The following is a 21416-nucleotide window of genomic DNA, read 5'->3' as shown; positions in this document are numbered from 1 at the left end:
AACTAGTCAAAGTACAGAAACCAGTTTCTCATAAATAATACACTTCAAAAGAAATTAAATGATCACACTTGCTGAGGACCAGCACTCATTATCTAGTTATCTCTGTTGTAGGATTATGGGTGTTTTAAGAGACAGTCTTATTTTGGAGTAACTCTAGATTTACAGGAAAACTGCAAAGATAGTAGAATCCCCACGTGCCTTCTCCCTGTTTCCATGGATGCCATCCTCTTACATCACCATGGTGTAGGTGTCAAAGCCAAGGAACCACTGACTATATTATACACCAGACTTACCCTTACCGTATCCTGACAGGGATACAGGAAATCACTGCTATTAACCTTGATCACTAGGTTAAGGTAGCTTCTGCCAGGTTTCTCTGCTACAAAGAAATGATTTTCCCTTTCTGTCTGCTAGAGGACAGCTACTAAGTCTAGCCATCTTTCAGAAAGGAAAGGAGTTTAAGCTCCACCTCCTGCAAGGGCGGGGGGAGCATCTATCTACCTGTTTTTTTGGAATTCTTCTGTAAGGAACATTATCTTTTCTCTATATAGGTGACTTTTTAAAATACTAGTTTTAAAAAAGACTTTTTGGTATGTATGAATTACTTTTATAAGAGAAAAAAAACCCCAAACACAGGATTTAAAAACAAAAAATCGACCAAGTATACATAGTTCTACATAATCATTATGAAGACAGGCAAGACATAGTATTTGGGATCTTTTTTATTTTTATACACATGACAAGATTTTACACCAAGAATAGTCAGTTAAATAGTACAAATTTACATTCATGAGGAATGTTAAAAAAAAATTCAACTAAAAAACCCACTTCTTTCTGTGACCCACAATCCCAACATTTTACAGTGCAGGGGTGAAGGGGGCTGGGGGGAGCATCCAAAACAAGTCTCTCCCAAAAGAAATGACTTAAATTTCACATTCCCTCTCCACACAGGATCCAAATGGTGAGAGTATAATTTATAATTCATCTTTTTCAGCTGTAGATTTCTGTGAAAATAAAAAAAAAAAAACTTAGACGACATTAAAAACTAGCAAAAAAAAACCCTTAGCTCACAGAAGGTACGTGTATGAAGAAACAATTGAAATGGGCCTAGCGTATTTCCATTATTTCAGCTGTAGGCTAGAACGACATTTGTCAATCTGCGGGATCATTTCGAACTTAACAGTAAGATAAATGACTCCTGAACAGAAATAATCAAAAATTTCCATCGGCCTCATGCTGCCATAGACGAAGGCAGAAGCCAGTGGCAGAGTATGCCTTGTGGGCTAAGGGAAAATCTGTTTAACAATGTCTCAGGACTGGATGGCTAAAATAAAGGAACAAAAGGAGCGGGCAGCTGAAAGTATACACTTTAAACAGAAAAAAAGGAGCTGCTCCAGCTTTTGAATTTCATCATTAGATGCCTATTTTGGAGATTTCCTGTCTGACTTCTAGAAGCTATGCAGTCCTAATGACAGAACTGAAAATAAAAGTTTGCCTAGTTTTGCAAGAACTAAAATGCAAGTCCCATTCTTGACTTGCTATGTATACCTTTACTGTTTCCTGTTCTTCTTCATCTGCTCCTGCATCCATTTCTTCTTCTTCGTCCTGCTCTGTGTCTTCTGTGGTGTCCTCTGTTGTTTCTTCAGGTTCTTCTTCGGGTTCTTCTTCCACCTAAGGGCACCATTTATAAGCTCATTAATGGATCCAATACCTTGGATCTATTTCCACTTTGTTCATTCAAACGTACTAACATCGGAATTAACTTCACTCCTGTTTTATCCAGAACTGCACAGTAAATCCGCTAATTAGACTCAACAGTCAAGCTAGCAAAGGGAGACAGATAAAAAAAAAAAAGATATAAAAGGGAATTTCTTATTAATTCTAGCACCGCGTGTGGCACTGGGGAGTCAAACATTTTATAAATTATTTCAAACCTTTGCATCAGGGTCAATGTTTAAACTGAGGCGAAGCATTCTTTCTATTCGATCTCCATAGGCTTTAGTGTCTGGTAACAGATATCCTGACCGTAGTGTTGCCGTTTCAAACAAAACCACAGCAAGATCTGAAACGGTCTTATCATCTTCATCTTCCTGAGATGAAAGAAGTGACATCTGATTAATATTAAAAGGTACAAAGTATCCCAACGAAAAGATGAAGGAGTATGGCTACAGTATTAATCACCTTCACTCGTCGAAGCATGTCTTTGATCAGGGGATGTCTGGGATTAATTTCAAATGTTTTCTTCTGGCTGGCATAGTAACTGGTAAGGGGTAAAAACGAACATTAACGTCAAACTTCAGGCTCCGTACATTTCCCACATTCTATAAATTTTTAAAATTATACATAGCTCTTGGAAAATTTATATCGCTACACGACACCGTGTTCTGCCTTTTAGTACCTTCTCCACGATGCCTTCACCAATATGGTTCCAAGACACATTAGTTGTTTCTTTATCTGAGCGGAGTTCCCAATGCATTCTAAATATACCTTCATACCGTTAGTTTTCTGTCAGCTGTGACTGGTCTCCCTCCTAGAGAGGAGGACAGGAGGAACTGCATCTACCCCTCGCGGGGTAAACCCATTACAGATGCAGAATTTAGAAGATTAAGACTTGGTTTGTTATCCTGACTGGTCTGAATGGCAAAAAGAGAGCAGTGATATCTATTCACTGTGGACAGACACAGCAGGTGTTTGCTCACTGAATGGAAGGGAACTTCCTGTTCATAAATGACTGAAATAAATGAACATTTATTTAATGGCTACTATACTGTTACAACGGAATATAAGCAGAAACCTATTTTCCACCTTAACTTTATAATCTGTAAAGTCTTCAGGGGGATAAGACACAGAAGCAAGACACCATTTTTGCACTTTACTGTTGAAACATATATTAGGGAGTCTCACTAGATATGAAATATACTTCATATATACAGAGTTTTGAAATTGTGATCATGGAGACTACACTTGTGAGAAGAATCCTTCAGCTAGGCCTTGGGGAAAACATGAGCAGAGAGCAAACAGAAAGACATTCCAGATGGGAGACGGGAGAATAAAAGCAGGGAAGAAATCATTTTCAAGACCACCGCTGTGACATTACAATATAAATGTGACATATATATATTCCCTGAAAATAAAGGGCACCTGAAGACCCAGTGTACGTCCAGCACTCAGCCCTTGAGTTCATAAACTTGTTCACCCATGGGTCTTTTACCCTTTATTTTGCAGGGCATACTATTTGGGGAAGGAGGGATGGCAGTTAAAAAGCATGTAACTCATTTGACAAATGACAAGATCATTACCTCATCTGTTAACTATTAATATCTAAAAATGAAGAAGTACACATACCAGGCCAAGGATATGCAAAAGCAATGGACAATATACGTAACAGACTGCATTTCCATTTGTAAATAAAAATACCTTAAAATAAATCATGAGTTCAACACCTTTCCTTTATCAATCTAATGTCAGAGGAATACCTCTGTAAACTTGTCTCCTCTTTTATCTAACCGATAGTGGTGGCCACTTAAAAACACATCAGTTCTCCGCTGGCATGGTCTACAAAAGGAAGGCTGGCTAAGAACGAATACCTTGCAGGGACCTTCCCAAGGATGCTTACTTTGTAGAGATGTCCTTGCCCGTCTGGTAGGCTTGAGCTTTCATGATTCTCTCCATGTTGCCAGACCACCCATACTGGCTGGCCACAAGAGCACAAGGAGACTCTGTCAGACGTTGAGATACCACGGCCTTTTCAATCTTAAGATAAGAAATCAAAACTTAGATACATGTAAATACCAATAGTTAAGGTCATTCAGTAACTGCATTTCAATCCCTTAAGGATTCATCACTTAAGATCAAATACAAGCATAAAAATACCTCTTATTCAGATTCTTAGGAAACTCTTGACATTTAATAATTGAAATTTTTTTGGTCAAAAATAAACACCAACTTTTAAACACACAGAAGACTTAAATTCAACCAATAAAAATTTAAGTTACCACAAAGGCAGTATTAAACTACAGAAAACATTCAGTTACAAAAAAAAAAAAAATGACAGAACTGTACACAATAGCCATTATTATCCTTTTAATTCTTTGTAGTTTATAAACCTTTTTTTAAAGTAGGCTCTATTGGGGTGCCTGCGTGGCTCAGTCAGTTGAGCGTCCGACTTCGGCTGAGGTCATGATCTCACAGCTCGTGAGTTCGAGCCCCACGTCAGGCTCTGTGCTGACAGCCTGGAGCCTACTTCAGATTCTGTGCCTCCCTCTCTCTCTGCCCCAACCCACTCACATTCTGTCTCTGTCTCTCTCAAAAATATACATACATACATACATACATACATACATACATACATACATACATACATAAAGTAGGCTCTATACCCAATGTGGGACTCAAACTCAGGACACCGAGATCAAGAGCTGTTAAGCTCTACAGACTACTCTAACCAGGTGTCCCTGTAGTTTGTAATTTTAAGCTCATCCTCCCCAAAATTTAACCACTATATTAAATGTTGTTCTGTGCAACTTTTCCCGCTCTCTGCCCCTTCCCAGCTTGAGCTTTCTCTCAAAATAAAGAAACAAACGTTAAAAAAAAATAAAATGCAGATGCTAAAATTTCACAGGTTTTAACTCCCAGAAGAATACCTTGTCCTTGAGAGCTTTATCTTTCATCCAATTGAGCAGAGGCTCAAATTCTTTCTCAACTGCTTCACGACTCTCCTTAGTTTTCTCACTTTCATCAAATTTCACTCCTTCCTTGGCAACATTCTGGAACCTTTTCCCATCAAACTCCGGAAGAGCCTGAATGCAGTATTCGTCCACAGGTTCTGTGAGATAAATCACTTCATAGCCCTTTTTCAGAAGTCGCTCAACAAATGGAGAAGATTCAGCCTATAAAATTAAGAAAGCGATAAAGTTTCCAAGTCTACCCCTGGTATATACCCCAGTAGCTACATTTATCTAGAACTAACAACCCCATTTTACAGGTGGGGAAATAAGAGGTGCAGAGAGTATAAATGACTTTCCTGTCAGTGGCTGAGCAGGCCTTGTAATGACTCCAGGCCACCATCACAATTAAGTTCTTTTTTTCTCAGGAGTTGGCTACATACCAGGATGCCTGACAGCTGGAGTTCAACTTACCTCTTTCCTGCTGGACCCAGCCATGAAGTAGATTTTGTCTTGTTTCTCCTTCATTCTTTCCACATACTGATCTAGACTCGTAATGTCACTTGGATGATGAGAAGACTGGAACCTAAGGAGTTTTGCAAGACGTGTTCGATTTGAGTGGTCTTCAATCACACCGAGCTTGATGTTGGTACCGAATTCTTTCCAAAAAGTATCATTGTACTTCTCATCAGCAATCTTCTTGATCATGTCCAGAGTTTTACGGACAAGCTTCTTTCTAATCACCTAAATACAATTAAAGAATAATTCATTAGTGAATGTGGTCTCAAACTTTTGAGAACCTTCCCTATGTGAGAGCATCGGGGAGCAGTGGTGAAAGATAGAAAGACACGGCCTCGTCACTGCCATTTCTCAAGTGGCAGGGAACGGTAAGCAATCTATGTGAGACTGAGCAGAAATGGGTTGTCAGTGGAAATAGTCCCAAGATTGTTTTAATGTTTATAAATGTTTAGAGAGCATGCAAGCAGGGGAGAGGGGTAGGGTGGGAGAATCTAGAGCAGTCTCTGTGCTCAGTGCAGAGCCTGACGCAGGGCTTGATCCCAGAACCCTGGAATGACCCCTCATGTTTATATTCTGGGTAGTGGTTCTGTGTGGGTGTTTACTACACAATTCACTCAACTTTTCTGTATGTTTGAAACTTTTATAAAATATTGGGTGAAAAACAATCAGATTCTTAGGATTTAATAATTCTAGAGTAAAATTAAGTTCTTCAGCTAAAGAGCCAAGGACTGGTCTCAAAATCTGGGGACTCTGTTAATGCTGCCTGTTCTTCACAGCCCACTCAAAGAGGAAAGAAACCAGCTAGTCTCTTCCCAGAGACACTCACCTTAAGCAGTTTATGTTGCTGAAGAGTTTCCCGGGAAACATTCAAGGGGAGATCATCTGAGTCCACCTTCAGATGGCAAAAGAAAGTTCAGTGAGCAACAGAAACACTGGGAAAAAAATCCAAACCAACAAACCAAAAAAGTACTTCTGTTCCCTGCCTTTTTAAGCTTATTTATTTACTTAAAGAGGGTGGGAGGAAGTGGGGGAGAGAGGAAGAATCCCAAACAGGCTCTACAAGGTCAGCTTGGAGCCTGACTTGGGGCTCAAACTCACAAACTATGAGATCATGACCTGAGCCGAAGCCAAGAGTCAGACACTTAACTGACTGAGCCACCCAGGCGCCCCTCCCGTGTTTAACGACCCCTTTCCTCATAGTCTTCAGATACTTACAACACCCTTGACAAAATTAAGGTACTTGGGCATCATGTCATGGAAGTCGTCTGTGATGAATACTCGGCGCACATAGAGCTAAGCAGAGACCAAGAAAAGGTCACTTTCTGGAAATTATACCTTCAAATTTTAAACTCAGTCGTTACAACTTAAAAACTCACCTTAATGTAATCACTCTTCTTCGATCCATATTCATCAAACAGACCACGAGGAGCAGAAGTAGGTACGAATAAAATGGATTTGAAGGTAACTTCCCCTTCAGCAGTAAAGTGGATGTAGGCCATGGGGTCATCACTTTCCTATGGAAAGTTGGCATTTAGTCATTCAAAGGCACCGGAAAAAGGCATTGCAAAGGCTAAGTGATTTATTATGTGGTAGACATTTAGTTTAGCATTTAACTAACAAGAGTCCCCTTACCAAACAAATGGGGGTGGAGAGAGGAATGTAGGGAAGAAACGGCTAGGACTACTCTCCTATAAACTGGCTAGACATGGTGGTTTTGCTGATGACCGTCCACAGTGTCACTCAATCTCTTAAACTGGGGGAAAGATGCATGGGTCTAGGTTTCACATGTGTCAGAGAACAGGGTATGAAAGCCCTGATCCTATCTAAATAACAACATACAATGCTTCATGAGTGTACTGCTCAACCAGAAAGAAGTACTCGGGAATACATTTCTTCCACTGGGATATGGACTAGAGCAGTGGATGTAAAGAGGTATGTAAATAAATCCTAAAGACAAATTCCCTAGATCTGCATTATCCACTACAGTACCCACATGTGGGTACTAACACTTGAAACGTGGCTAATCCGAATTGAGATACATGTTAAGTATGAAATCTACAACCAGACTTTGAAGATCCAGTACAAAACAAAACAAAGTAAAATGTGTTTAAGTTTTTAAATAATGATTACGTGTTGAACTATTTTGGGTATGTTAGGTTAAATCAGACTTATCATTAAAAATTAACTATGCCTGTTTCGACTTTAAAAAAAAACATGCTTCTAAGAAGTTAAGAATCACAGATGTGGCTCACATTAGGTTTTTTTTTTAAAGCTTATTTAAGAGAGATCACGTGTGTGCAAGTGGGGAAGAGGCAGAGAGAGAGGTAGAGCAAGAGAATCCCAAGCACTTAAGAGTGTGGAGCCAGATGCGAGGCTCAAACCCAGAGATGGTGAAGTCAGACGTGCCACCCAGGCACCCCAGTAGCTCACATTCTATTTCTAATACAGCTGTCCTTGACGAAAGTACGTTATGTTTGTATACACCAGGACTAACTATGGTTCAAGAGAATAAAAGTGGAGTTCTAGTAGAACCAAGGGGAGTTTTTAAGAGGTGAAATGTAAAAGATGGTTGGATGTTAACACGAGGAGAGCAAGGAAGGGATGGAATAAAGATTAAAGAACAAACATAACCGCAGAATATTAAGTTTTATCTAGCCATGCTAAGCTTATTAAACTATTCTGTTTAGTACAAAATGCTGTATGGGGAAATATGAACTTCAAACAATCCTAATCCATGCTAGTTTTAGATTCTTCACTTAAAAGATGGGATCAGTAAAAGGAAATAGGCAAAGAAACAGATTTAGTAATTATTCCTAAGAATATGACCTCACAATAAAGGTCTGAGGTTGTAAACAGGCTCTTTAAAGGTGATGTTAAAAGCCAAATGAATAGGGGCGCCTGGGTGGCGCAGTCAGTTAAGCGTCCGACTTCAGCCAGGTCACGATCTCGCGGTCCGTGAGTTCGAGCCCCGCGTCGGGCTCTGGGCTGATGGCTCAGAGCCTGGAGCCTGTTTCCGATTCTGTGTCTCCCTCTCTCTCTGCCCCTCCCCCGTTCATGCTGTGTCTCTGTCTGTCCCAAAAATAAATAAACGTTGAAAAAAGAAAATTTAAAAAAAGCCAAATGAATAAACCAACAAACAGCAAAATTAGACCTATAGACACAGAGAGCAAACGGATGGTTGCCAGAGAGGAGGAGTGGGGGATGGGCAAAATGGGTGAAGGGGAGCGGGAGGCACAGGCTTCCAGGTCTGGAACGACTAAGTCACAGGAGTAAAAGGTATAGCAGAAGGAATAGTCAATGGTACTGTAACAGCACTGTATGGGGACAGACGCTGGCGACATTCGTGGTGAACAGAGCATACTGTGGAGACACACGGACTTGGTGTTCTACACCTGAAACTAATGTAACATTTTGTCTCAACTATAATCAGATAAAAAGTATTCATTCTTGGAAATGGAAAAAAGACCCAATGACGCTAAAAGCCATTCAATACAAGATATTATGTTCTATGGAAGTCATCTGCCTACACACGAAGGCAGTTGTTAATCCTTTTGGTAACACAGACCTGTTGGCAATGTGGTGAAGCCTAGAGACTCCTTAAATTTTTAAGATGCATAATATAAAACAAACAAGATTAAACGGAAACCAACTGTGTTGAAAGAGTTATAACACCATTTAAAAATGTTTTGACTTAGTAATGTTCATCACGTTCTAAAGTAATATTTACCTTTGAAAATGATTTGTAGAAAGCTTTGTATTCATCATCTTCTACTTCTTTTGATGGTCTCTGCCAGATCGGTTTGATGTCATTCATAAGTTCCCAATCCCAGACAGTCTTTTCAACCTGAAGTTACAGGACATGATTAGCAGCCCCAGCACTCAGCAGCAGTTGTACACTACAAGTGCTACCTAGAACTTCAGGACATTGCAAACGAATGTGGGAAACACCAAAGGACACTCCTAATCTACTATGGCTCCTGACAGTGGGATCAAAAAAATCTCTCTCTCTCAAAAAAAAAAAAAAAAAAAAAAGCCATTTTTCTCAACATTTAAGATTGATCTTTAACACAAAGAAGGCAATTGGTTATCATTACTATTGATAAAAAGCAAATTACAGTTTTTCCTCATTTTTAACTAAAATGTCATTTCTTTTTAAACTATTCATAAAAATGATCGGTGTTTGCTACTTAAAACTTTCCAGAGGCAGAAAACACAAACACTAACAAATAAACTTAGTCCTTGTTTTTAAAAGTTGGGTCTATGGACTTACCATTTGGAGAGAAAAAGCCCTTTAAGAATTAATGAAAACTGAACCCAGATCAGTCTGTGCATACTTGGATTTTTGTATTTTCTTGAACATACCTTAAACAGCATTTTAGTGTGGAGATTAACCAGACTTACTTTTTTGGTTTTTGGTTTTTTTTCCTCTTCTTCTTCTTCCACTGCAGCTTCATCATCAGAATCTTCCTTTTCTTCTTTCGCTGCTTCTTCTTCTTCCATGGGTTCCTCAACAGTTTCAGTCTAGTGAAGTAGAATTATGGTGAAATTCATTCATTTAATAATCCTGATTTCATCGAGGATATGAAACAAAATTACAGCTCCAACAAACAGGTCTTCCAGAAGAAAACCCGGAGTATCCCCATACCGAAAGAGCAAACGTGGCTCTTAAGGGTTAAAGATTTAAATATGTGCCAACGCAGCACATATGAATTTGTATCAATGTAGATTTACCTTGCTGCTCCACACATAAATAGGGAAGTTTATAAACTGTGAATATTTCTTGACGAGATTTTTAATTGTATCTAATTCAAGGTAATCAGATGCTTCTTCTTTTAAAACAAGGCTGTAAAGAAAACAAGACAGGTTTAGAAAGACATCCTTGGTTTAAAAGATTTGATTATAAATTAATCTAAATACCTTCCTGACAATGCTAACAGTTTGGCATAATCCAAGATGGCCCCTGTTTTTCATGTTAAAAACTCTCATCACCAATGATGGTTTATGAGTCATATATGGCTCCATATACCAGATATGAGTACAACACAGGGAAAAATCTTCCTTGCATTCCTTGTGTGAAAAATATCCTTAGTCCCAAATAAAAAGTGCCAATGTCCCAACCTTCTCAACATGTTAGTTTTTTTGTTTTTCATTTGAAGAACTGACACGTTAAGCTAGCTCAAGGTGAGAAGGCACTGAAACATTCTGGAGAAAAAAATGGAATTACAAGCACTCTGATAGTTGCTCTCAAAACCAAATGATCATTATAGATAAGCAAATGCAGGGGTGCCTGGCTGGCTCAGCCAGAAGAGCAGGAGACACTTGACATCAGGGTCGTGAGTTCGAGCACTGGGTATAGACATTACCCAAAAATAAAATCTTAAAAAAAAAAAGCCTCTCCTATAGATAGTGAACCCTTAATAAAAACATGTTCCTTAAAAAAGCTACAAAACTAATCCAAAATAGTGTTCATATCTCCACTGACCAAAACAGTCAACCAGCCACATTTTATTTAAACAAAACTTAAGGTTAGTTCTTTAGTTGCACAGTCATACTGGACAGTGCAGGGGTGGAGTATTTCCAGAGTTCGACTGAACAGCACTGGCTTCGATATAACTCTAACACTGAAAGCTGCAGTTGTTTCCTCTTCTTCCTCACTTACTGTCCTTTCTGCAGGAACCCTCCTCCACTCACCAAACACCTCAGAACATACCTTCAGACCCAGTGGGGAGCCCATGTACGGGAGTGTCCTTAATAAACATGGGCAATGTTGTATCATGGGTCTCTTTTTTTTTTTTAATTTTTTTTTTAACGTTTTTGTTTATTTTTCAGACAGAGAGAGACAGAGCATGAATGGGGGAGGGGCAGAGAGAGAGGGAGACACAGAATCAGAAGCAGGCTCCAGGCTCTGAGCCATCAGCCCAGAGCCCGACGTGGGGCTCGAACTCGCGGACCGCGAGATCATGACCTGAGCTGAAGTCAGACGCTTAACCAACTGAGCCACCCAGGTGCCCCTATCATGGGTCTCTTCTTGCTTCAAAAAGCTTACAATGTAGTAGCATCACCAACAGGTAGATAGTTCATGATGACAAAGCCTAGAGAGTGGCCAAGTCTCTGGTTTCAGAGCAATATCTGGGTGATGAGGGGCTGGAGGAGAATGCAGTTGTGGATCCAAGTTGAAGCTGATGGTTACATCTCAGTTAGACATATTTAAAAGGCAATTAGATATATGAGTGCAGAGCCCAGTAGGGACATATAGACCAAGGGTTTGCCAACTATGGCTGGCACCTGTAAGAAATTTTACTGGGACACACCCTTATCGTATATTGTCTATGGTCGCTTTCCAGCAAGAACATCAGAGTTGTGTGACATGTGACAGGTCCTACCATCCAAATGCTTAAAAACATTTACAAGCTGGTCCTTTAGGAAAAAGTCAGCTGACCTCTGATCCAGACTAAGAATACAGATTTGAGGACCCTGAGCGAGAACTGGAAGCTGAATCCATGACGGTAGGAAGGCTGCATAAGGAACACAAATGTAAGGAGAAAGGGCTGAAGAGTTACCTTTGAGAGATACTGTCAACATTTAAGCAACAGGGAAAGAAACGAAAAGATACCCAGGGTCATGGAAACTATGCGATTGTCTTAAGGGGTATGCAGTAGACACCAAAACACAAGAGGAAAACTAAGAACAAAAGGACTCTATTGCTGGGACCAATGTGAATTAAAACCCCCCTGAATCCAATGGATTTAGCAACAAGATTACTGAGGACTTATTTCAATGGAAACGTGGTGGATACAGTTATGATATGCCTGACAGTAGACGGGGGTGTGGCACTACCTGCCTCTCTTCCTTCCCCACGGAGACTTGAACATGTTTAGGTTTTGATGGTAAAGAGGGAGCATGTAGGAAAGGCTGCCTTTAAACGATGGGGCTGGAATTAATTCATGCTTAGCCTCTGAGGAGGGAGGAGGAGAGAAGCAGCAGATTGGATGTAATGACCAGCTTTAGGGAACAATGCAGAATACCTCCCTTGCAGTAGCAAGGACAGAAGCACATGTACTAGTTAGTACTTACTGGATGCTCCTTTCATGATCTCATTCAATCCTCACAAAATTTCTCATAAGGGTATGCGGGCTAGGGCTAATTTAGGGCTAGGAATAGAAAGAGTAGGTAGCAACTGAATTGTTTGAAGGCTTCTATTTCATTGGTCTAATAGAAGATGAAGTCATATATATAAGGTAGAACCTTGACCTCATCACTTTGTCTTCTCTTTAGTTTGTCCAGTCTAGACTTTCAGTTCCTTAAATGGGCCTCTTGCCTTTGGAACTTCCAACATATACTGTACTTGCTTCCTAGAATATCTGAATCTAACTTACCCTTATTTCAGCAAGCTCCCCCCAACTTTAAAAAAAGATTACTTTTTAATGTTGGTTTATTTTGAGAGTGAGAGCGAGAGAACCCGAAGCAGGCTCCACACTGTCAGCACAGTCATTTAGATTGTGAGATAACGATCTCGGCCAAACCCAAAAGTTGGACACTTAACCGACTGAGCCCTTCAGGTACCCCTCAAGATTTTATTCTTGTTTTTTAAATAAAGTTTATTTATTTACTTTGAGAGAGGGAAAGAGAGAGAGAACACAAGCAGGGGAGGGGTAGAGAGAAAGAATTTCTGACTGTCAGCGCAGAGCCTGATATGGGGCTCGAACTCACGAACTGTGAGATCATGAGCTATGCCAAAATCAAAAGTCAGACGCTTGACCAACTGAGCCACCCAAGGGCCCCGAGACTTTAAGTCATCTCTACATTCAATGTGGGGCTCGAACTTACAATCCCGAGGTCACGAGTAGCACGTTCTACTGACTGAGTCAGTCAGGCGCCCCCAGAAAGTCCTCCTGATAAAGGAAGTGTGCTCTAGCTTCCTTTCTGGAATTTGTGAAATTATTTCACATTCTTCTTTACTCGAGCCTCATGGAAGCATGGATTGCACTGGTCTTACTCTCCACTGAGTTCTAAACCTTAGCAGGTAATAGGCACTCAAATTGTTATCTGCAGAATAAATGCTGGGTAAAGGACTTGAAGAAAAATGGCAGTTTCACGCAGAGAAAGCACTCGTCAAGTTTCACTCACTGATCAGCCATCCATGTTACCTGCAGGAGACTGTCCTGATTACCCTTACTTATTCACTCTTATAAATATCTGCAAGCGTTAGGCTCTGGGAATGGAACGTTCAACCAAATGTGTGCTTTTGTGGAACTTCCATCTAGATAATCTCACCTGTGGCTCAGCACCCTACGACATTAGCGCCTCTTGGGACATTGTTTTTCTAGCTCTTTGTAGTTAAGACAGGATATTTACCTCTGTTCTTCTAACGCCTAACAGAGGGCACTGGGGCATGACTATTAGCGACGTGTCCTAAGGAGAGCAGGAGCTAGGACTAACAAAGGCAGAGTAAGGTAAATTGGGAACAATAAATCAGTAGAAGTATTAAAATGCACTCATGTAATTAATCTCAATTAAATGAGCATTTATGAAAATGACAGAACTATTCGCTTCCTCAGTGAAGAAAACTGGTCAGAATGATAGATACATGCTTTTCTACATTCTGAATACTTAAAAATTCTTATGTTGAAAAATTTAAAACTGAATTATGAAAAAAAAGTGGAGAATGTAGGCACATTTTCACCTGGCAGGAAGAAAAAAGTCAAATGACCTCGAGATACGATTTCTCTGATGTGGCCCAAAGCTGGCAGCTTCATACGGACATTCCAGGAGTATTAAGCAAGTAGAAGTATCCTGTTGTATTTGTTGGGGGGCAGGGGAGAGGCAGGAAACTGTTCTCCTTCACATGCTATAAACACCAAGAGATGCTGGGCAGAAGGTCCGCCTCATCTATACAGACAACAGTTACTGGCTTAAACCAAACTCCGATTTGGATTCAATAATTTACAACCATCCTCAAACGAGACATTCTCTTCAGAAGAACTTTCATTAACTTTCTTCAAGCTCTGTATTTGCACCTGGTCTCTCCAACCTGTCCCCAACACCAGTTACTCCCATAGTTGAGTACTTTCAGTGGTCACCCAGAGAGTCTCCTCTCATCCAGTCTTGCCACCCTCCGTATCTTCAGAAAACCTTAAAAAAGCTGATCAGAAATTCTATGATTAACCACTACCAACTGAGAGGAATTTCTTTAATCCCTTGAACAGCTGTGCCTCTATGCCTTTACATCCATTGACGCTTCTTTCCCAAGACTTGCTTCCCTGGACATCCTCAATCAACCCATTGCTGTGAGACCTCCAAACTGCCTTCTCCCCTAGAAGAATTAACCCTTTGGACTTTTTGCTCTCTGTGTACAGCAGCTATCATAACTCTTTGTGTCTGGGCCTCAGGAGGGCCTCCAAAGATTTCCTCAAGTGATGAGAACAGGTCAATTTCCTCATTGTACAGGCAAGGAATGAAGGCCCAGAATAAGCTGCTTGCTCAGAGTCAAGATCCTCACCAGGACTGTTAATTCTCATTAGGAATTAGTAACACTCACGTAATTGTTGTTCCCCGTCCCAGGGTGTTTCCTCTTGGGTCAGCAATCACAGAAAATTCATTGGAGTCAGATTCCCAGATGTGCTGGGTATCGTTGTTGTGTTTCGACGTGACAATAACCTTGTCAGCCACGAGGAAGGCAGAATAGAAGCCAACACCAAACTGGCCGATCAATTCAGAAGTCGACTGGCCATCTTCTTGTGCCTCAGTCATTTTGTTTAAGAACTCGCTGGTTCCAGATTTGGCTATGGTGCCAAGGTTTTTAACCAACTCTTCCCGGGTCATCCCTACACCGGTGTCTGTCACATGCAGCAGGTTCTTCTCCTTGTCACACTGAAAGGCAAGAACGGGATAGTTAGATATGCTTAATACTCACTGTACGACAAGTAAACGGTAAGCTATAGATTCAGAAACTACCCGCTTTTGGCCACATCAATTCCCATACAGAAAACTAAACTGGGTTATTTTTCCTTATACTATTTTATGGCCTACTGTCTCTTACACATGAGCATCTTGATAGAGAAAATCTTAAGTTCCAGTGTATTTGAGAAAGCAGCAATATAAAGGCAGAGACTAGTCTAAATGTCAAAGGGCAGAGACAGACCTAAATAAAACAAGTTATTTCTGAAGAAAAACTTTCAAGAAAAATAAAATTCTATATTTTGCCTATTTCTTTCATAGAAAATAAAAGGATTCAAAACTTCTCTATTTGCAATTTGTGGTGATAAATGTCCTTCACTAAATATTCTTAGCTCTCTGCCTTCTGGAAACATAGTAGGAATATACTTCATTCTTGGTTATTAAGGCCATGTGACTGGTTCTGGCCAATGAGCTGCCAAGTGGGAGGGAGTCAGGAATGTAGCTTTCAGGCTAGAGCCTTTAAAGGATGGGAGACCCTCCAAGTGCTCTCTCTGCACCATGGCAACCAGCTACACTCCAGATGGTGGCTACTCAATTGGCCTGTGTCCGGGAATGAGGATGATACAAAGCAAAGGCCACAGTGGCCTTGATGGAGGATTTAAGCCAGGGGTTAGCAAACTTCTTCAGAAAAAGGGCCAGAGAGGAAGTATTTTAGGCTTGTGAGCCATATGGTCTCTGTCACAACCACTCAAACCTAATGTGTAGTGCAAAGGCAGTCATAGATAACACACAAATAGGCATGGCTGTGTTTTGATAAAACTTTATTTATAAAAAGAAACAGCAGGTTGGATTTGGCCCACAGCCATATTTTGTTAAATTCCAATTTAAGCCCCTAGGTTTGGCGATTATTTACCACTGCAGCATAACCTGGCCTATCCTGATTGATAGAGATTGCCTATCGCTAAGGATTCTTTTTGCTTTAAATCTGTTTTAAGCTTACCTTAATTTTGACAGTTAGTTCCTCATTTCCAGCAAGAGCATTTTCATCAGTCAGTGATATTAACCTTATCTTATCTAAAGCGTCAGAAGCATTTGAAATCAGTTCTCTCAAGAAAATCTAAATGGAAGCCAGAGTTAACACACACTTAGATTAGCCTCAAGATACACAAAACATCAGATTTAATGTCAAATCCATTTTATTTCTCCTCTGTACTCCAGAAAGCACTCTATGAAATAAGACTCCTTATGGTACAGAAGTGGCTTTACTCTCTTGGTAAAAGGAGGTACACAGCTCTTTACACAAAGAACTGTAGCGACCATAAAGGATACCTAAACAGGTAAGAGTAGTAACACCTTTCTGTATGCAACACACTGGGCTGTCCGTGTGACTGCCCTCAGGACTATTTGGCAGGCTATGACCATATTTGGAGGGGAAAGGAAAAAGGTAAAAATGTCTAACAACCCCCACCCCCCCCCGCCATAGGGAGCATTTTTATATATACATACTGGGTATTTAAACTTTGCTAATAACTACTTACCTGAAATTCCTATGTAAGTACATTTACTATGAGGGTAAATGAGTATGCTATTGTACAGAGACAAAATAATATTACCCACATGTTGCTTACCTCTTTATTTTTATACAATGAATTAATAATAAGTTTCATCATTCGATTAACTTCAGCTTGGAAGGCAAATTTTTCTGATTTCTCTCTAAGTTCTCTTATTTGGGATGCATTTAATCCATCCAACTGAATAGCTTCTTCCTCTCTAAAGAAATAAATTTGACAAACAAATAACTGCCTTGCTTATTTAGTTCTCTCCAAAACATAGATCTATGAGAGCCCAGTGGTCTTGTAAGATTGCCCTAAGGGTTAAAGGGGTAAAATGGAAACCTTTATAAAATATTACTAACCCGCTATTTCTATCTTTTTGCCACAATAAAATTTTACCACCTTAACAACTGAGCTAGAATACTTGGTTCTTTTTTTTTTTTTTGGGACAGAGAGAGACAGAGCATGAACGGGGGAGGGGCAGAGAGAGAGGGAGACACAGAATCGGAAACAGGCTCCAGGCTCTGAGCCATCAGCCCAGAGCCCGACGTGGGGCTCGAACCCACGGACCGCGAGATGGTGACCTGGCTGAAGTCGGACGCTTAACTGACTGCGCCACCCAGGCGCCCCGAATACTTGGTTCTTAAAATTGTCAGGAAAATAAACCCAACTTTCCTCTACTAAAAATAAAAAGCAAAACCATTTATATGTTCCCTCACATGTGGGACCGCCTCTTTGCCTGGGAAGCTTTGGCCTCTAATGGCCTACAAAATTGCCAATTAAGTCCTAAGGGGCCAACTTTGAAAACACCGCTCATTTGAGAGCAATCTTTTTTAAAGTTACTACATTCAGGGGTTCCTGGCTCGCTCAGTCGGTAGAGCATGAGACTTGTGATATGTGGGTCCACATTGGGGGCAAGAGGTTACTTAAAAATTACTAAGTTTACACACTTACCGAATATAAAGCCAACCGGTCTGGGAAAAGTCACAGACCTAGTGTCCCACAATCTAGTTACCAGAACAGTTTTCAAAAGAAATTCATCCCCTTTTGACCCGTCATTCCTAGGCGCAAGTTAGGACCTACTCAGGGATGAACATGCTCACTGCCCTGACCTTTTAGGTATTTAAATTTGGGGTGTTACAGGTCATCTGGACCTTTGAAGAAAAGACAACAAAAGAAGCGACTATATTCCAGTATTCACAAGGGCCCAACCATACAGTTTCAAAAGAACACAAACCTCTGTACAACTTCATCATCTGTCCTTGAGCCTTCTCTACTTTTGCCCAGATCCTCTTCCACTGTACCATCCACGTCCACTTCATCATCAGCCTGGACTGACCCTGAAGGAAGATTTAACACCAGAAAACTCGTAACCATTTTGCTTCGGGTACTTCTCAGAAGGAGTATGACCAAACAGGGCAAGGGTAAGGTTGCAAAATTCAGGGGGTAAGTATGGGAGGTGGGCACGGGGGAACGGATCCACTAGTTTTCAACACCCAATGTAAACCCCACTTGGCATACTTTTTACATGTAAATTTAAGTTCAGACACGGGGCCCTCCAGTAGATTCTGAAATGCGGAGGCTGGGGCGGGCATCACGTCTCTAGAGCAGCCCTGGGAAGCTTTATAAATAAAGTTTAGCAGATTTGATACCAGGTCCCTTCTACGTTCACACGTGTTGCGCAGGCCAAGGCATGGCCTCCCAAGTGACCACGCCAAAACTTAGGCCTCCAGTATCACGGATCAGAATACAAATAGAATTGGCGCAACCTCTGGCGAGAGGAACTGAAATCCGGCCCAACTGAGCGGGGGGGGGGGGGGGGGGGGGGGGGAGAGGTGATGAGATTCTGACATGGTAAGAAGCTCGCAAAAGTGAAGCAAACACGCTGACACCGCCTTTCTTCTGACTCAGAGCCCCACGCTCCCCAGACCAGCCCCTAAGAAAGGAAACGCGGGGTCAAAGCCTCGGAAGACTGGGTGGCGGGGCGCGGGAGGGGGGGTGGGGGTCCTCAAGCTCAGATGGCCGAAGGCTCCTGCGTCTGACAAAAGTCCTCCGGAATGGGCACCCGCAATGCTCCCGGGGGACCAAGAGCCCGAGAGGCGCCCCACCCCAAGTTGGCTGAGACCTCTAGGCGCGAATATTAGGAGATCTGCAAGGGATTTAAATGTTCTCGGTTCTCGTTCTTCTTTCCACAGGAAGAGGAGAGTGCGCGAACTCCCTCGAGCCGAGCCTCTTTCGAGGAAAGGCGATGGATCCCTCTAGGCCCAACGGAGGCCCCGCTATCCCCCTCCTGGGCTCAACGCCCCCAGAACCTTCGAGAAGAGGCCGCGCCGGAAGGGGGGCGTCCGGGGGTGCCCGCTCCTCCGAGATCACTCACCGAAGGTCAGTAGGACGCAGCAGAGGCCCAGCACCCACAGGGCCCTCATAGCGCGCGGCCGGTGAGAGTCTCAAGTCCCTTTTGATCGCAGGAGCCGCCTCCACCTCCCACCACGGGGCTCAGATCCTCACACCGCAAGCCGCGCGGTCCGCCCACTACCCCCCAAACAGGTCGGGCCGCTTTTCACCCCAGCCTCTCGCGGGCGGGGGACGGGAAACACGAACCCACCAATGGTGCCGCACCACGCACCCTCTGCACCCAATGGGAACTCGTGGGGGGGACCGCAGTAAACCAATCGGAGCTGTCCAGGTGCGGTGCCCGATGCCCGAAGCGTGGCTCCCTCCGATTGGTCAACCTTAGCTTCTCTTTTCCAATCAAATGGCTCCGCGGGCCCCTCTCACACAGGACCGCCCCTTTGCCTGGGAAGCTTTGGCCTCCAAGTGAAACGACCCAATGAACGTCAGCACTGAACACATCCTCCCTTTTGGAGAGGTCGCAGAGGAACCACTTCCGGATCCTCGAGCGCGTTTATTCCGTGACCAGGGGAAACGGTAGTCATGGCAACGGTTCTTCACTCTTTCCCGGTCTACCGTGGGGTCACGGTGGGAATGATTCCAGCGCGACTTTTCGCCGTCAGCTTTCTCTTTGGCAGTGCTTCTGGGGAAAGAGAAACACGTGAGAGGTTGAAAATCGCCCGAGCACTTTTTAGATGGGAGTGGTGAGAAACTACAATTACCGGCATGCAACGCACAGGGGTGGGGGAGGTACACTGTATTGAATGCTGGGAATCGTAGTCTTTGGACTTCGGGCCAGCTGCGTAGCTTGGCTCTTCCGCATTTCCCAACGTGTCTTTGCGGGAATTCGGTGCTGCGTGGTTTAGAATTTACGTCTCGTTCTGTTTGTAGTCAATGTCTGTACTTATTCCAGGACTCTCCACTGTATCACAGCCTGTAGAAACAGGCCCGGAGAGCCCCGACACCCTGGCCAAAGCCGCCCAGTGTTCGGGGATCGGCCTTTCCGAGTCGGGGTTCCACTTATGGTCGGTAAATACGAATCTGGCTCCTCCGGCATCGTTTGAGCCGCCGGAGCCTTCACTGCATCTCTGCATTCCGTGGCCGGAGCCTGTGGCCTCCCTGGTTCGGTTTGTAGAAGAGGAGAGTGGGGCTTCTTTTTTTCCTTTGAGGAAAATTTAGAACAACTTCGATGCCCTCAACTCACTCCTAAAGCTCAAAGGCGGTGACCAGCGGCCCTAGAATCCCTACCATAAGCCAGGTGGAGCGCGTGTTCGTAAAATTCCGTCTAGCACAGAAAGAAAAAAAAGTACTCGTTTACTCGGTTTAGGAGGATACACCTGCAGATATTTGAAAGCAAAACCTGTGGGGCTGCAAATGAGAGGGTGTGCAGCGTGCTCACTTCATAGAAATACCCAGTCAGCGTTTAGAAAGACACAAAGCACCAGGTGGCTTTCCGGCCAGGGAAGTCCCTCACCCTAAGCTTGCGCCTTTGGAAATACTTTCTGTGTCTCTTTAACCTAGTCTTTCCATACGCCCCCGAAGCCGACCTCGTTTCCAATAAAAACCAGTCCCTTCTCGCTTCCTCCAGAAAAAATGGAACTTTGAATTTGTTTTTAGATAATTATCCGAATTCCTAAAGACAAGCTTTTCAGGTGAAAGTCTATCATAATCTTTTGTAACTTCCCCTGTTTATGTTGGCCAATCTTAACTCTTGTGGTTGGTGTTTACACATTGTGGTGGTGAATTATTTACATCTGCCCAGATTGTCAACGTTTGTTATTAGTAAGCAAAGGGTACCTTGCAAAGTTTTTTTTAAGTGCTTCTGTGATTGTTTTTTTTTTTTTTTTGAGTGTGCTAGGGTGGAAATTACATTCAGAAGTCTCAAATAATTGCATTTTTGTATATTTTAGCTCCTGTTTATTATTATTATTATCATTATTATTATTTTTGCTTTTAGAAAAGGGGGGGTTCTTTCACTTTTCTGCATTTCACAGCTCAACTTCTTCACCTTTTTCTCTAGTTCTGGACAAGTAAGCAACCAGTTCTGAAACTGCGAATTCCATCTGAACTGGTCAGTGGTGGCTAGTTCAGTGTTGCACCTGGAGGGAACTGAGAATGATACATGACTTCCAAAATAGATACATTGCTTGTGGGTAGAGGCTTCATCAGATGATGGTGGGGATCTATGAGGCAGGCAAGACCTGAGACATGGTCTGGCAGAAGATGGCTGGCTGTTGTCTGGCTCAGCTCTGCCCCTTTAAGATGGGATCCCTGGCTGTGCACCTTGTACAAGGAAAGGGCAGCTTGTTCAGAACCCAGCCTTGCTGTTTCTCCCCTGGGGTCTCCACCTCTTCTGATTTTTGACCCATTGTTGATTTTCACTTCCCATCTT

At 42.4% G+C, this 21416-nt stretch overlaps 1 protein-coding gene across 1 annotated transcript; it reads right to left on the bottom strand.

Moving 5' to 3' along the window:
* Positions 1 to 704: 704 nt before the first annotated feature.
* HSP90B1 (heat shock protein 90 beta family member 1) lies at positions 705 to 19176 on the bottom strand. The gene is made up of 18 exons (XM_047867521.1): positions 19011 to 19176; positions 17871 to 17973; positions 16709 to 16850; positions 16081 to 16197; positions 14722 to 15053; positions 9915 to 10026; positions 9585 to 9704; positions 8911 to 9027; positions 6560 to 6697; positions 6399 to 6476; positions 6010 to 6075; positions 5139 to 5408; positions 4644 to 4889; positions 3617 to 3753; positions 2182 to 2260; positions 1935 to 2090; positions 1549 to 1671; positions 705 to 1004 (listed from the first exon to the last, which is right to left on the bottom strand). The coding sequence occupies exons 1-18, from the start codon at positions 19057 to 19059 to the stop codon at positions 975 to 977; spliced, it is 2415 nt and encodes an 804-aa protein (XP_047723477.1). The 5' UTR covers positions 19060 to 19176; the 3' UTR covers positions 705 to 974.
* Positions 19177 to 21416: the final 2240 nt, after the last annotated feature.

Source organism: Prionailurus viverrinus, chromosome B4 (genome assembly GCF_022837055.1).
Source record: "Prionailurus viverrinus isolate Anna chromosome B4, UM_Priviv_1.0, whole genome shotgun sequence".
NCBI lineage: Eukaryota > Metazoa > Chordata > Mammalia > Carnivora > Felidae > Prionailurus > Prionailurus viverrinus.
Note: the sequence above shows the minus strand (reverse complement) of the source record. Positions and strands in the feature narration are given on the sequence as shown.

Bases quoted from the DNA above. Each gene is read 5' to 3' on its own strand.
- HSP90B1 (XM_047867521.1), bottom strand. From the start codon at position 19,059: ATGAGGGCCCTGTGGGTGCTGGGCCTCTGCTGCGTCCTACTGACCTTC. The intron at 6,477-6,559 runs GTGAGTTTTTAA...GTCTCTGCTTAG, and splicing joins AGAAGAGTGATTACATTAAG to CTCTATGTGCGCCGAGTATT. The intron at 1,672-1,934 runs GTTTGAAATAAT...TGGTGCCCTTAG, and splicing joins ACATTGACCCTGATGCAAAG to GTGGAAGAAGAACCCGAAGA.